This window comes from Gopherus flavomarginatus, chromosome 2 (assembly GCF_025201925.1).
Source record: "Gopherus flavomarginatus isolate rGopFla2 chromosome 2, rGopFla2.mat.asm, whole genome shotgun sequence".
Taxonomy (NCBI): domain Eukaryota; kingdom Metazoa; phylum Chordata; order Testudines; family Testudinidae; genus Gopherus; species Gopherus flavomarginatus.
Window position 1 is genome coordinate 222,686,304 of NC_066618.1, and position 16,577 is coordinate 222,702,880.

The following is a 16,577-nucleotide window of genomic DNA, read 5'->3' on the forward strand; positions in this document are numbered from 1 at the left end:
TAGGCCTGTTAGCTTGACGTCTGTAGTATGTAAGGTCTTCGAAAAAATTTTAAGGGAGAAAGTAGTTAAGGACATAGAGGTCAATGGGAATTGTGACGAATTGCAACACGGATTTACTAAAGGTAGATCGTGCCAAACCAATCTGATCTCCTTCTTTGAGAAGGTGACGGATTACTTAGATAAAGGAAATGCGGTAGATATAATTTACCTAGATTTCAGTAAGGCGTTCGACACGGTTCCGCACACGGAGCTGTTAGTTAAATTGGAAAAGCTGGGAGTGAATATGAAAGTTGTAAGGTGGATAAGGAACTGGTTAAAGGGGAGACTCCAGAGGGTCGTATTGAAAGGTGAACTGTCGGACTGGAAGGAGGTCACCAGTGGAGTCCCTCAAGGATCGGTTTTGGGACCGATCTTATTTAACCTTTTTATTACTGACCTTGGCACAAAGAGCGGGAATGTGCTAATAAAGTTTGCGGATGACACGAAGCTGGGGGGTATTGCTAACACGGAGAAGGACAGGGATACTATTCAGGAAGATCTGAACCACCTTGTAAACTGGAGTAATAGAAATAGGATGAAATACAATAGTGAAAAGTGCAAGGTCATGCATTTAGGAATTAATAATAAGAATTTTGGATATACGTTGGGGGCGCATCAGTTGGAAGCGACGGAGGAAGAGAAGGACCTTGGGGTACTGGTTGATAGCAGGATGACTATGAGTCGCCAATGTGATACGGCTGTTAAAAAAGCAAATGCGATTTTGGGATGCATCAGGCGGGGTATTTCCTGCAAGGATAAGGATGTGTTAGTACCGTTGTATACGGCGTTGGTGAGACCCCATCTGGAATACTGTGTGCAGTTCTGGTGTCCCATGTTCAAGAAGGATGAATTCAAACTGGAACAGGTTCAGAGACGGGCTACGAGGATGATCCGAGGAATGGAAAAACTGCCTTATGAAAGGAGACTCAAAGAGCTTGGCTTGTTTAGCCTGGCCAAAAGAAGGCTGAGGGGGGATATGCTCGCCTTATATAAATATATCAAGGGGGTTAACGTTAGGGAGGGAGAGGAATTATTTAAGTTTAGTACTAATGTAGGCACGAGGACGAATGGGTATAAACTGGATATTAGGAAGTTTAGACTTGAAATTAGACGAAGGTTTCTGACCATTAGGGGAGTGAAGTTCTGGAATAGCCTTCCGAGGGAAGTAGTAGGGGCAAAAGACTTTCCTGGCTTTAAGACAAAGCTTGATAAGTATATGGAGGGGATGTTATGATAGGATCGTTAATTTGGGCAATTGATCTTGAATTACCACCAGACAGGTCTGCTCAATGGTCTGCGGGGAGATGTTGCATGCGATGGGTACTGAGTTGCTGCGGAGAATTCCTTCTTGGGTGCTAGCTGGTGACTCTTGCCCACATGCTCAGGGTTTAGCTGATCGCCATATTTGGGGTCGGGAAGGAATTTTCCTCCAGGGCGGATTGGCAGGTGCCCTGGAGGTTTTTCGCCTTCCCCTGCAGCGTGGGGCACGGGTCGCTTGCTGGTGGTGTCTCTGCAGCTTGAGGTCTTCAAACCATTTTTGAGGATTTCAATAACTCGGTCCTGGGATAGGGGTTGTTATAAAATTGGATGGGTGGGGTTCTGTGGCCTGCCTTGTGCAGGAGGTCAGACTAGATGATCAGATTGGTCCCTTCTGACCTATGAGTCTATGAGTCTATGAGATGAACACTCTGGCTTCACAATGAAGAGTGCAGTTCATGGGTCTGCTGAGGCGAATGCTAGTTATTAGTGATGACAGATTCTTTTCTTATAGAAAAAGAAAAGCAGCATTTAAAATAAATAATAGCGAACTGATTAATAAATTGGACAAGTCAAATTTAATTTGGTTTTCAACCCAGCCTCTTAGCAGAGAGTTCTATAACTTTACTGCATAAATTTACCTGGTGATGATTTAGGAAATAAAGCAACATTTTACTAATGACATAAGTGTTAAAACAATAGAAAAGTCTTGCCAGGGATCCAGTCTGGTCCTGGCTTGAATAAAATACAACTCTGCAAACTTCACTCTGAATGGCAAATTCAGTACAGATCAGCTGTTGTCTGAAACCATCATAAAAGATAACCACAAAAATGATTATCTTTAAAAAGGAAAGGAAAACCAGCAGTTGAAAGATTGCACAACAGATTTAGCTCCCACCTAAAAATCCTTATTAAGGTGAAGTTAAAGTTGAAGACAGATCTCAGTGGGTTGAGTGCATATTAATTCCAACATTCTGGAAAGAGAGTTAAGGAAACCCTAACTCTCCTTTTCCTGGGTTTGATTTTTTAGTCTATTTTAACACATTAACCTGTTAGTTAATATATCTGTACATTCTAGTGTAGATGATGTAAATATTTGTTCCAGGACACAAAGCAGAAATGTATGTGTGTCCTATTTACACTATAATTTACAATCATGTTAAACTAACAGTGTTAAAACACAACCAAAAAATTAAGATGACATCCTTAAGGTTACATTTCTCAAACCTGGCACCTAAACTACTGTGATTCTGCCCCTGTAGTAATGTCCTGAGAAATTTAAAACTCTCACTAACTCATTGCTCATAATAATTTCACATTATCAATAACCACAAAACTAGAATGCCCTAACCTTAATCCTACTGTGTCTGTGCTGCTCTTTGGCTCACTTTATTGTCATATACAATACAAATAGCACAATTTCAGTGATCACTTCTCATACTTACAGACCCAATCCTGTTGGGGCTGAGGGCACCCATTTCCTCAACGAAGGTGCTCAGCACCTTACAGAATTAATCCCTCAGGAGTCCATGGTGGAGCTAGTTATCTAAGTGTTATTAGACACAAAGCTAGCTTGCCTCTGTACCAGGTCCAAGCTGGTAACTAAGCTTGGAAACCTCCAAGCTTAGTTACCAGCTTGGACCTGGTACTTGCTGCCACCACCCAAAAAATTAGAGTGTTTTGGGGCACTCTGGTCCCCCTGAAAAACCTTCCCTGGGGACCCCAAGACCCAAATCCCTTGAGTCTCACAACAAAGGGAAATAATCCTTTTTCCCTTCCCCCCTCCAGGTGCTCCTGGAGAGATACACAGACACAAGCTCTGTGAACCCAAACAGAGTGAATCTCCCTCTCTGTTCCCAATCCTGGAAACAAAAAGTACTTTCCTATTCCCCCAGAGGGAATGCAAAAATCAGGCTAGCAATCCAACACACAGATCTCCCCGATTCCTTCCTCCCACCAATTCCCTGGTGAGTACAGACTCAATTTCCCTGAAGTAAAGAAAAACTCCAACAGGTCTTAAAAGAAAGCTTTATATAAAAAGAAAGAAAAATAAGTACAAATGTTCTCTCTGTATTAAGATGATACAACACAGGGTCAATTGCTTAAAAGAATATTGAATAAACAGCCTTATTCCAAAAGAATACAAATCAAAGCACTCCAGCACTTATATTCATGCAAATACCAAAGAAAAGAAACCATATAACTTACTATCTGATCTCTTTGTCCTTACACTTAGAAACAGAAGACTAGAAAGTAGAAACTACTTCTCCAAAGCTCAGAGAAAGCAGGCAGGCAGACAAAAGACAAAAGACTCAGACACTCAAATCCCTCCACCCAAAGTTGAAAAAATCCGGTTTCCTGATTGGTCCTCTGGTCAGGTGCTTCAGGTGAAAGAGACATTAACCCTTAGCTATCTGTTTATGACAGCCTCCATATACAAAGATAAATACTAAGATGGCACAGAAAATGATAAATACTAAGATCACTACAAAATGAGCAAAGCTAGTATGATGAAAAAAGCAGCACACTTAATATTAGAGACCTATGTATGAAACAAGTTACAGAAGATGTTTTTTTCTATACTCTGCCTGTGAACAGGAGAAGACAGTAGACTGGCATCTCCATGGAGGCAGAATCTAGATAGCTCAGAGTACTCACCAGTGAAGACACAACTAACTGAAGAGTCCCCTGAGGTTTGACACACTATTAAAAAGACTCTTTAGGATTCTATTAAAAGTTGTAACCCTCAGGATATGACAGAAGGAATAATCTTAAGAGTAGAAGCACTGATAATCAAAGTACAATCAATAACCAACTACATACTGCAATGCTTAAACATCCATTACTGATAGCATTAGTGTTTTGGTAGCTCATAGAGGTCTCAGTCTGGACTCAGGGTCCCACTGTGACTCATTTCTCTCCTTATTTCCATGCCTACATGTCAGCAAGGCTATTGCCCCCAGATTAACTCATATGTGTTCTCATTAGGATATTCCTCGCTCCTCCCTCCTAATTCAGTATTGCCAACCTCAAGTGATCAAAAATTATGATTTTTTAAAAAAAGGCTGATCTTCTGGGGGAATGAAAAAACAACAAACTATGGTTTTAGTCCATCTTTTGGCTTTATTTTAACTTCCTTCTACTCCTCTGTGTGATGATTTCAGGTAGAAAAATAAACTTTCAATGACCCTTTAATGCAACCAAAAATGCATGTCTCTCCCCGCCTGCTCAGGTGGAAACTACACTTCCCTAACTTAGGGTGAGGAAAAGGTAACTGCCATTCATTTCTTATTACTATCTTGACACAGCAGGTACATTTCTCTGCCTGGGACCTAGCAGCGCCACTTCTCCAACACCTCTTTCCCCTACCTCATGCCTCCGGGGCCCCTCTCCCAGCTACAGGGCCATACATGAAGGCAGGGCATGTCTGCGTCCTTCGCCCCAAAGCTCTTGCACAGAGCTCTGCCCACATACCCAGCCCTGAAAAGTCATTCATCACAGGAACTTCTCATGTCATTGTGAGAGCTCTTCCACAGGCACCAACATCCCACCACTCAACGTTCCCCTGAATGAAAGTGGCAGCCATTTTGACAGGGGGCCTGGCTTCAATCTTACTGAGAACAATGATAGGTGGCAGCAAATTTTATTAAGGACAGCCCCACGTCCACATGCAGATAGATTGCAAGGAAATGGGAGCCATCTTGCTGGCGTCTGCCTCAGTGACAGTAACAGGAGATAGTGGTTATTTTGAATAAAGGAAAATTGGCAAGTTGGTGCCTTTGACCGTTTTTGCATGAGACAGGTAAAACCATACCCAGAATCTCTTGAGTTGGGGTAAAATCATGAGAGTTGGTAATACTGGTTTTGAAACACATTAGTCTTGGAACAAGAGCCCTGCTGATTTGTAGGAATGTAAAACCAGGTGATGGGCTGTGAAAGGATGAGTTCAGTGAGCAAGTTGTGTTTAAACAATTCACCTCCCAGCAGTGTGACAGCACTGCAAGTTTTACATTTTTCTGAAAGTTTTTTCCCCTTCCACTTAAAATTAGAGTATTTAGACGTTTCAAAGCCATTTCTAAACCACTAGCAGACATTTAAACTGAACAACTCCCTATACTAAAAAGTAGGTTTGGGACTTATTTTCTACCAGAAGGATCCTCTTCCATATATTAGTTGCTCTCTGTTCTCTCTCTGCCAGTTATCAACCCATGTCAGCAGTTCCGCACTGATGCCAGCATTTTGACCTCACTCACTGGCTTCCTACAAAACATTTTATCAAATGTACTACAAAACAGTTCTGAATTACGTCACCGTAATCTTTTAAACTCTGTCTCCTGCAATTCAGTGGCAATTTAGAGTGACTAAAGTGACATTTGTTGCAGAAGACAGACATCAGGTAGATAAAAAATGATTACCTAACAAAAATTTCGTACTGGGAAGTTTAACATATTGCCTCTCACAAGCTGGCAGAATCTATTATTTTGCACTAATAGCTGATGCAATAGGTTTTCAAGTCCTAATAGTTCTAATCTGTTATCATTTGATTAAAAAGTATATAAAGGCTTATATAAAAAACTTTTTATTTAGTTGCTTTATTATAGCTTTTTACATCTGCTGCATCTTATTATGAGGGAGTGCAGCAGTTATTCCACAGTAAAGTATCAGAGGGGTAGCCGTATTAGTCTGGATCTGTAAAAGCAGCAAAGAGTCCTGTGGCACCTTATAGACTAACAGACATATTGGAGCATGAACTTTCGTGGGTGCATGCATCCGACGAAGTGGGTATTCACCCATGAAAGCTCATGCTCCAATACGTCTATAAAGTGCCACAGGACTCTTTGCTGCTTCTACAGTAAAGGTGGCTTAGCATCAGTGCTAACTAAAAATCCTTTAACTACAAAGCTTTATAGTCACCTCTGCAACAATACTTTTGAGTATTTAAACTACTTTACAAACCCAAGTTAGTTATTCGCAGATAGCAAAAAAAAGTTAAAAAATAAACAGTTCTGTTTTTATTTGTCTAAGGAGTGTTAGGCTACATAAAAACACAATGTTCTTAAGAGGGATGGATAAACTGGAAGAGTAAGCAGTTGCCTACATGATCAGAGACTGAAAGGCTCCTAAATTTGATGAGCAGCGCCATTCATGTCAATAGTATGCATGTGTTTATTTCCATCACCTGAAGCAGGCTTTCCTTGGTTCCAGGAGTTAAGGCAGTATCTCAATACTGCCTATAAACTGAAAGGTTCAATATAAAGCACAATCTTAGTACTGTATTAGGCCAGGTAACAATGAGGGGACCTGGGCTACAATTTAAATTTAAAACTGAAGATGGACTGATTCTAGCAATCACTACTGCGGCATTTTAAAATACCACATTGGTTACAGGCATCTAAAGAGATTTTTTTTTTTTTTGAAACAAAAGACAAGCTTATTAGGACTGACAAGCTGCAATGCAACTCTGCCAGTAAATCAGCAATTTATTCATTCAGTTGCATAACATTTTTAAGGCTTAGAAAACTGATCATTTCTCAAGCAAATAAAAGCTCTTGTTTTTATTTCTGAGAAAAAATGCACTCTGTAGGGCAGTGGTCCCCAAACTGTGGGGCGTGTTCCCCTAGAGGGCATAGAGGAACATTCAGGGCAGCATGTGGCAGGGTCCAGGCCAGCCCTCACTGGGGGTTGGGGAGGGAATGCCACACTTCCAGCCCCGCTCTGCCCCCACCCCTGTTCAGCCTCCAGGCCCAGCTCCACCTCCAGGCCAGATCCACCATCAGTCCCACTCCGCCCCCAACCTCAGCTTCCCTCCAGCCCCAGCCCCAGCCCTTATCCTCTCTCCACCCCCAGATCAGTTCTGCCTCTAGACCCAGCTCCTCCCCAATCCCCAGTTCCACCGCCAGCTTCACCTTCAGCCCAAGCTCCTCTGCTGAGGAAGCCTTGGCTGTGCAGTAAGGGGGGGAGGGGACAAACAGATTCTGTTAATGGTGTGTGTGGGGGGGTGCGACTGGAAAAGTTTGTGAACCACAGCTGTAGGGACTAGCACAGTAAACCACTATGACAAGAGGCTTACTTAAACACATTACTTTTCAGAGACCAAAAAGGTTCCCACCAGCCAAATGATTTCTTCAGTAAGAAAGCAAAAATTACTTAGGAATTATAGCACATGTGCATCTTTTAAATGCTCTACAAACAATAATTCTCAGACTCTCTCTTGGACGCAGGTAAGCAGCAACCCTTGTGTTAACACATTTTGGAAAAAAGTGATCCTGGACAAAGAGTCAGTGGCAGTCTTTGGAACTCAGGAATTCTCAGCTCCCAGGCCTATACTCTATCCACCAGGACAACATTGCCTTTCTTTATGGAAGCTTTACCAAGTTACATGTCCAATACGATGTGAGAGGGGGGTTATTCTTTTGTTCTAATCAATCTGACCAGCTACCTAGTTACTTATATGGACTCTCTTCCTGCAACATCCAACTACCTATCCTTGACAACCTATTGCTATTAGCGTAGAAAAAGCTATTCCCTGATGCAGCTCTGCTTTTCTCTAGTGCTTTCCCTCCACCTGTGGAGAATCAAGAAAAGCCATCTTCACTAGTGTAATGGTGCTATATAAACAAAGATCTCTGTGGTGATTTACCAAGTATTACACCGAAGAGGTTACCAAATAGCATTTCAGCAAAGGACAGGTACTTGTAGAAACTACATATGTAAACCACAAAATCTTAATCTCTTTAAAATTTTCCAGTTCTCATTTCAGTGTAGATTAAATATGAATCTAAGAAAGTCTATATCCAGAATATTCTAAATTTTCTCTCTCTCTCTCTCACACACACATACAGAGCGCAGACCTATGGGCTCTTTACCCATTAGGTAAACTTAATGTTGATATAGGACTCATAAATTGTTAATAATTCTATAATAAATCTTCAATTCCCATTTCTGCCTACTGTTACACAGAACTGTATTCCAGCCACGTGCACTGCCTCTTCTATCTCACAGATGACCCAGCAGATTTTGCGCCATGTCTGCCTGCCACAGATATAAGGGGAAGAAGCGAAAAGATTCCCCCTGCACCTAGATGTCAGTTATTAAGGAAAAAGGAGTCATTTTCCCCACAAAGCATAGTAAAATAAAATAACCTTTTATCCCACAAAAAGCAAGATTCAAATTCACAACATCCATAGCTACATCAAAAGCCAGGTTTTCTCCTCTTTACAGTGCTGACTGTAAATCCTGCCCCACCACAGGCATTTAGATGGAGAAGCAAGGATCACACTGGACCAGCCATAACAGGCGCAGCAGGTGCATATTTATGGCCGGTTCAATGTGCAGGGATGGGGAGCAATATAGCTGTTACCCTGGTGCATCAGAGAAGACAGGAGTTTTTCCTTTGAAAGTTACCTGTTAGTGAGAAATCCTAACCACCAGACCTCTATTTTTTGCACCTGGAAACATAATAAAGGTGAGGGAAAGCTAGGAGTGCAAGTTTGGAGAACAAACTGTGGCAGGAAAAGCAAACGGGTATGAAACACAACAAAGGAGTGGACGGAGAGGGATTCAAAACAGGAAGCAAACTCTGCACTGCCCCGTGAGAGAAGAAGTTTAAGAGTAAAAGAAAATTGATTTTTATAATACTGCCTATATTTTATTGCACTACGATGTTAATTGATAGAATAGGACTGAAGTAAAATTGCTTTGCTGTGCATGCAACAATACTAACATGATGTATGTGCATGGAACTATAGTAACTGGGCAGATATTTTACAAAACCCTGTCACAGTGGCAGGAGATTCTCCTGGCTTGCCTATCAAGCCTAGTACAGCATTTGGGTTTCCTTTTAATATAAGTCATATTAACAACAAACAACAACAACAACAAATAGGCTCACCTTCTAATTCTTGATTTAAGTGTTTTCTGTTATCAGAATACTGACACCACACCTTTGGTTACAAGATTTCCTAGGCAGAGGTCTCTACTGGATAGATCAGTGATTCTCAACCTTCTCCCATGCCAGCACCCCCCTTCCATCCAGCTGGGATCTAGCCAGAACCCTGCCTATGGGAAGAGTGGTGGAGGGAGAAGAAATCACAACTCTTAAGTTGAAGAACCCTTAGTGCAGATTCCAAGAACTTCTCGTGAGCTTCCATGTCAATGCTGCATACACTTGGATGCAACAACTATGTTACATTAGCCTTTTTCTTTCCTTCTTGTATTTGAATACTGAATAATGCTGTATTATTTTACAACATATAAAACTGGAATGATTCACTGTATATAGACATGATAAACTTTAGTCGTCTCCAGTGCTTATGTCAATTTCATAGGCTCTTACACATATGGCATTTATATTGTACAATATTTATTTTGTTACAGTCTTATAAAAAGTTAGCACTTAAACTGTTAGCCAATCCTGTTACATTACTTCACTTTTGTTTTTATTTTTGGACGTAAACAGGTTTGGTCTGGACCAGGGGTGGCCAACCTGTGGCTCTGGAGCCACATGCGGCTCTTGAGAAGTTAATATGTGGCGCCTTTTGTAGGCAGCGACTCCAGGGCTGGAGCAACAGGCACCAACTTTCCAATGTGCCGGTGTGTGTTTGCTGCTCAACCCCTGGCTCTGCCATGGGCCCTGCCCCCACTCCATCCCTTCCCATGCCCTCCCCTGAGCCTGCTGTGCCCTCACTCCTCCCCCCCCACCCCCGAGTCTCCTGCACACCAGGAAACAGCTGATCAGGAGGTGCGGGGAGGGAGAGGCAATGACTGGCAGGGCTGCCGGTGGGTGGGAGGCACTGGGAGCAGCGTGGTGGGGGAGCTACTGGGGGGCTGCTGACGTATTACTGTGGCTCTTTGACAATGTACATGGGTAAATGCTGGCTCCTTCTCAGGCTCAGGTTGGCCACCCCTGGTCTGGACAGATATCAATAATTTGAAACAGTTTCAGGGGGAAAAAAGGCTAAGGCACCTGTTTAACCCACTATTAAACACAGAATTTTTTTAAACTGAAGCATATTACTGTATAGAGCAATTTTCTGAATACAGTATTGATATCAAAACAGCATGCTGCATTTAACTTTAGGTATACTGAATTGGCAAAGTATTTTTTAAAAATTCTATCCAGCTTATGTGGGAACATTTTACATTTAACAAGCTTATAGCTGTATACTCCTCACCCTATAAAATCATAGCTGTGCATTTCAGTGACTGCATTTTAATTTTTCCATTGATCAGTTAAATAATGCCAGTACATTTGTACAGTGTTGCACAGAGCTATGAGTCCCACTATAAGAATGTATTTAATCTTATGTATGTATAGCTTTGTCCTTCGAATGCAGAATTGCTCTGTAATTTCACATCAGTGTTAAGTCATCAAGGGCCCAGTTATACACATTCAGGTTAATCAAGAGAGTCTATATGAAAACAATATGCTGTTTTGAAAGATGTAGTGACAAAATGAATGCATGAGTTAAATCATATTTCACATTTATATAACACCCTTTCAAACATCATGCTTCACGTGTGTAGGAACTACGGGCGAAACTCTGGTCCTCTGCTGCAGCAGCGCAAGAGAGATGAAGGAGCTAGCTAGGAATTCCTCTTGGGCAGAGGACTCGCTGGCGGTGTAAAGCCAGCATAACCAGCTCGCTCCCACACCAGTGAAAGAGGTATGGTTAGCTCCTACGTGCTCCAGCTCCAAGGAATTATGTAACAACCCTCGTCGGTGTTCCAACTGGCACAAATTACATCAGCCTTGAGACTGCTGTGACCCGTGTTGGGCACTGAACTGGCTTGCACTGTATCCTACTGAAACTACAGGTGAGAATGCGTGTGGATAGATTCAGACACTGTCCTATTTAATGCAGTTTCAGTCTGAGTGCTCGTGTGGCCACAGGAAACCCTATCCCACTGTGAATCTCTGATCCTCTCACAGACTCAAGATGTACACAAGAAAAGCAAGTGGGTCTTTTTGTTGTTTTGCTTTATATACAATGCTATTTAACTGCAGTAGTCTGCCATCTGATTAGAGACAAGTAACTCCATCACAGTACCCTACACACTGTCTGGAAATGAGGCTTTCTGGAGACCGAGTGGAGCAGCTGTTGCTTAGCAGGGAGTAAAATCCAGACTCCTTTTGGGGGGTGAAACAAAAGACACTTTGTCTAGAATCTGGCAACAGCACTTGAGTTAGCTAGATGGATTATTGGGGGTGCTTCGCTGCTGGGCTGTAGGATCAAAAGGGCCCTTGAAGAACACACCGTTTTAATACTACAAAAAAATTATACTGAAGATCACTGCCTACGAATATATGACTAAGGACTCATCTGTCTTAAAGTCACTTTTAACCACATAACACAGTTGCTCATTTGCCATGTATATAAAGATTGTACCAGTTAATCATTTAGATGGAGACAAATATTTATTCAGGGGCTACCTTAACGTTGAATGTTATTTCCTCCATGACGTAAACTCGTTCAGGAAATGCTTTAGCCACCTCCTCCACACTGTTAAAATACTGCACTGGCTCCTTAATATCTCGGTCTTGTTCCAGCAGCTTAAACTGCCCTGAAAACAGATGATAAACAGAAGAGTGGTAAGATATTTACATTGGACAGCTGTCACTGTGGCAACTGCTTGCTCACTCCTTCACTATGATGCTTGGTCAGTTTTGTCTGATTATTAATAGTTAAGCAACAACAGAAGAGATTGCAAAAGAGTCTTCATAAGCTTTCAAATGAAAAGCGACCAAGTTTCACTAACCCAGAATTACAAGAATGTGTGGGAGGTGAAGTCAAATTAAAAAGGTATCTTATCAGATGCTCTCTAGAACTGGCAAGTAACTACTAGTGCTTCTACCTGTGTACACTTATACCTTACAGCGTCTGTGTAGAAATCTCTTAGAATACCTTGATTTATAGAAAACACAAAAAAACCTTGTGCCACAAAGAAACCAAAAATAGTGCTGAAATTTTTAAAAGTGTCATTAGACTGAAGTAAAGGGGTTAAATTTAAACCAAATTTCCTTACACCATATTTTGGTAACAGTAGTGTACTGGCTGAATGCTTTCCACATGACAGTTTACAATCAGAAACAATTTTTCAAATTACTTGTTAGAGCTAGCTCCATTTAATCCATCATTAAAAACGTGTACCTTTAAACACACACATGCGCACACACGCGCGCGCGCACACACACACACACACACACACACCTCTATTTCAAACTCTGTGGAAGATAACGTATTCCCCTTCTAAAGTAAATAAATTATGAAATGTTGGAAATAAGTGTTCCCTGCTAACTTAATCCCACACCACAACAGACATTTTAATTTTATTACTTTTCTAAATGTCTCAGAAGACAAATCTCTGCCCAGACCCTAATACTGTGGTCACATTCAGGATTTTAGAAGGAATGTTTATACGATCCTGAATAGTCACCTCATTTACCACATTTCTTTTTATGCAATATGAACATACAATTTGAAAGTAAACTTTTGTTCTAAAGAGCAGTAGCTAAAGCTGGGATAGACACTACATACATGCTTAGTATATTGGTGAGATTCATTTAATCAGTGGAGTGATCCCCCCCAGTTTTGAAAAATACAGATATTAGTATCCTACAGGATATTCTCCATCAACAACACAGTACAATGAAATGTGTTGCAAGTAATGACTCCAGACAGAAAAACTGGTGGTTTAATTTGTTTAGATTTTAAATAGCTAAAAAGGTACCTATCCAAGGCTCCAGGCACCCTAACACACCATTAACAAATACAATTTGATCGCCGAAGCATCAAAATTATCATCAATTCAACAGGAACTCAGCCGGCAAACCACCTAAAAACATGTCTCCTGCCCCTTCATCTAGGGAACATACCTTCTGCCCTCTTCAGAAACCTTATTAGGCAGACATCTTTTGGGGCATGGCAGAAGCTCCCCAAATTTTGACTGCTTTGAACCAAGTGGGGCGGGGGAAGCAAATCTCACAGTCCAGGAGCCCTGACAGCAGCCCCCCTCTCTTTTATAACCAGGAGGATCCACTCCAAGTGTCCCATCTGACTACAAGCCCCTACTGACAAATGGAGTCTAATCTTCTAATCAGAGTAGAACAGCAGTGTTTAAGGGGTGGACTTCGGGTGAACTCATAAGGTAGGAGTTTGCCCTTCTTGTACAGATTCCATGGTAGTTTTAAAGTATGATAGGCAGGGTTAGTAGCATTGCCTCTTAAAGTTCCCTGACATTTCCCACAATAATACCCTGTTTTCAGTTGCTTATAAAGCTTTGCCAAACTTTAACCATTTGGGCTGAAATTTTCCATAATGGTTGTTGGGAAAATTTCAACCAAAACAGTCCAGCTGTTTTCAAGAATGAGGAAAGGGACAAATAAGTTGTTTTGCCTATGCTAAAAAATTCTGGCAACCTTTTATTTGAGAAACTCAAGCCCTCCCCCACCCATTATTTTGGAGCAGGGCCAAGATATAAGCCTTTGAAGAGTCACAGTTCCCACATGATCAGTAGAGACTTGCTAGAGCTTAACAGAGACTCTCCTCACTGAGCATGCTCCAGCCCAGGGCTGCAAAGGACTGAGCAAGATTTTACCTACAACTGCAGCTTTAGGCCGCTGTGGGCCAGGCCAGGTCTGGATCCAGGGACTGAAACTAAAAGTTGAGCGACTGTCACTCCTGTGTTCTCAATGCTTCCCTTGCCTGAGCAACCTTAATTCAGCTCCTTACACATATGCACTACAATAGGTCTTTAATTACATGATCATATGCTCTTTTTGCATACTAGGTATTAGGGCTGTCAAGGGATTAAAAAAAGTTAATCTCAATTAATCGCACTGTTAATAGAATACAATTTATTTAAATATTTTTTGATGTTTTCTACTTTTTCAAATATAATTATTTCAATTACAACACAGAATACAAAGTGTACAGTGCTCACTTTATAGTATGTTTGATTACAAATATTTACACTGTAAAAATCAAAAGATTATTTTTCAATTCACCTAATACAAGTACTGTAATGCAATCTCTTTTTCATAAGAGTGCAACTCACAAATGTAGACATATGTACAAAAAACCTCCCTGCATTTAAAAACAAACAAACAAACAAACAAACGTAAAACTTTAGAGCCTACAGTCCACTCAGTCCTACTTCTCAGTCAGTCAAATGCTCAGACAAACAAGCTTATTTACATTTGCAGGAGATAATGCTGCCCACTTCTTGTTTACAATATCACCTGAAAGTGAGAACAGGCATTTGCATGGCATTGTTGTAGCTGGTCACAAGATATTTACATGCCAGATGTGCAAAAGATTCATATGTTCCTTCATTCTTAAACCACCATTCCAGAGGACGTGTGTCCATGCTGATGACGAGTTCCTCTGGAGAATGATCCAAAGCAGTGCAGACCAAGACCAATGCACGTTCTTTTCATCATCTGAGTCAGATGCCACCAGCAGAAGGCTGACTTTCTTTTTTGGTAGTTCGGGTTCTGTAGTTTTCACATCAAAGTGTTGCTCTTTTAAGACTTCTGAGAGCTTGCTCCACACCTCATCCCTCTCAGATTTTGGAAGGCACTGCAGATTCCTAAACCTTGAGTCGAGTGCTGTATCTAGCCTTAGAAATCTCACATTGGTATCTTTGCGTTTTGTCAGATTTGCAGTGAAAGTGTTCTTAAAATGAACAACATGTGCTGGGTCATCATCTGAAACTACTATAATATGAAATATATGGCAGAATACAGGTAAAACAGAGCAATTCTCTCCCCAAGGAGTTCAGTCACAGATTTAATTAACGAATATCATCAGCATGGAAGCATGTCCTCAGGAAGGTGGCTGAAGAAGGAAGAGGCATATGAATGTTTAGCATATCTGGCATATAAACACCCTGCAATGCTGGCTACAAAAGTGCCATGTGAACGACTGTTCTCACTTTCAGGTGACACTGCAAATAAGAAGCGGGCAGCATTATCATCTATAAATGTAAACAAACTTGTTTCTCTTAGCAATTGGCTGAACAAGAAGTAGGACTAAGTGGACTTGTAGGGCTGGTCTACACTGGGGGGCGGGGGGGAAATCGATCTAAGATACACACCTTCAGTTATGAAGTCAAAGTATCTTAGTTCAACTTACCTGGCTGTCCTCACAGCAGTGAGTTGACTGCCGCGGCTCCCCCATACACACTGCTTACTCCTCCTGCCGAGGTGGAGTACGGGCGTCAATTTGCGAATTAATTTATCGCGTCTAGATGAGACACGATAATCGATCCTCAATAGATCGATTACTACCTGCTGCATCAGAGGGTAGTATAGACATACCCGTAGGCTCTAAAATTTTACACTGTTTTGTTTTTGAGTGCAGTTATGTAACAAAAAAGAAATTGACATTTGTAAGTTGCGCTTTCGCAATAAAGAGATTTCACTATGGTACTTGTATGAGGTGAACTGAAAAATACTATTTATTTTGTAATAAAAAATAATAAAGTGAGCACTATACCCTTGGTATTCTACGTTGTAATTGAAATCAATATATTTGAAAATGTAGAAAAACATTCAAAAATATTTAATAAATTTCAACTGGTATTGAAACAGTGCAATTAAAACGGCGATTAATTTTTTCATTGTGATTCATTTTTTGAGTTAATTCTGTGAATTAACCAACAGCTCTACTAGGTATACTTGTCCTGCCTCCATGTAGGGGACTGGACTAGGTGACTTCTTGAGCTCCCTTGCACTGCTACATTTTTTCCCACAAGACCCTTGCCATTCTAGTGTATAGAATGAACTAGTTCTGGGGATCAATCAGTCTTTTGTAGTGAGGGATACTTTTCTGTGGGACCCCTGGTTCATATGTTGCAGAAGTTGGAAGGTGTATAGTGAATGAGGTCTCAGAGTTAGAGAGAAAAAGTGAGTGAGGTAATATCTCTTATTGGACCAACTTTTCAGAATTAAGGCACTTGAATGCTGCTCTAGAGAATTGGATTCTATCCCTGCCTCTGGCACAAAGTTCCTATGTGATGGTGAGTAACCTGTGCAAAGTTTGGTTTCTCCTTTTCTGTGTGCCCCACTTGAGACCGAGAGTCTGATTTGCAGTAATGCTGAGCACTCCTGGCTGCAAATCAAGTCAGTGGGAGCTGTGCTTTGAACATACCAAGTGCTGTATAATGCTACATACGCTGAAAAAAAAAAAAAAACAAACAAACCACAAAATCATCAGGTCCTACCTGTCCCAAATGGGCAGGGCTGGTGCAACCACTTAGGCAAACTAGGTGGCCCGCCT

At 41.3% G+C, this 16,577-nt stretch overlaps 1 protein-coding gene across 3 annotated transcripts in view; it reads right to left on the reverse strand.

Annotated features, from left to right (window-relative positions):
* Positions 1 to 16,577, reverse strand: part of GAREM1 (GRB2 associated regulator of MAPK1 subtype 1) — a 130,416-nt gene that overhangs the window by 26,435 nt on the left and 87,404 nt on the right. For 2 of the 3 annotated variants that reach the window (XM_050941951.1, XM_050941950.1), the window contains exon 3: positions 11,729 to 11,859. In XM_050941951.1, the coding sequence (XP_050797908.1) occupies positions 11,729 to 11,859 (131 nt within the window). Of the gene's footprint in view, positions 1 to 9,187; positions 9,275 to 11,728; positions 11,860 to 16,577 lie in introns of those variants that run through there. The other variant, XM_050941952.1, reaches the window with a different exon arrangement.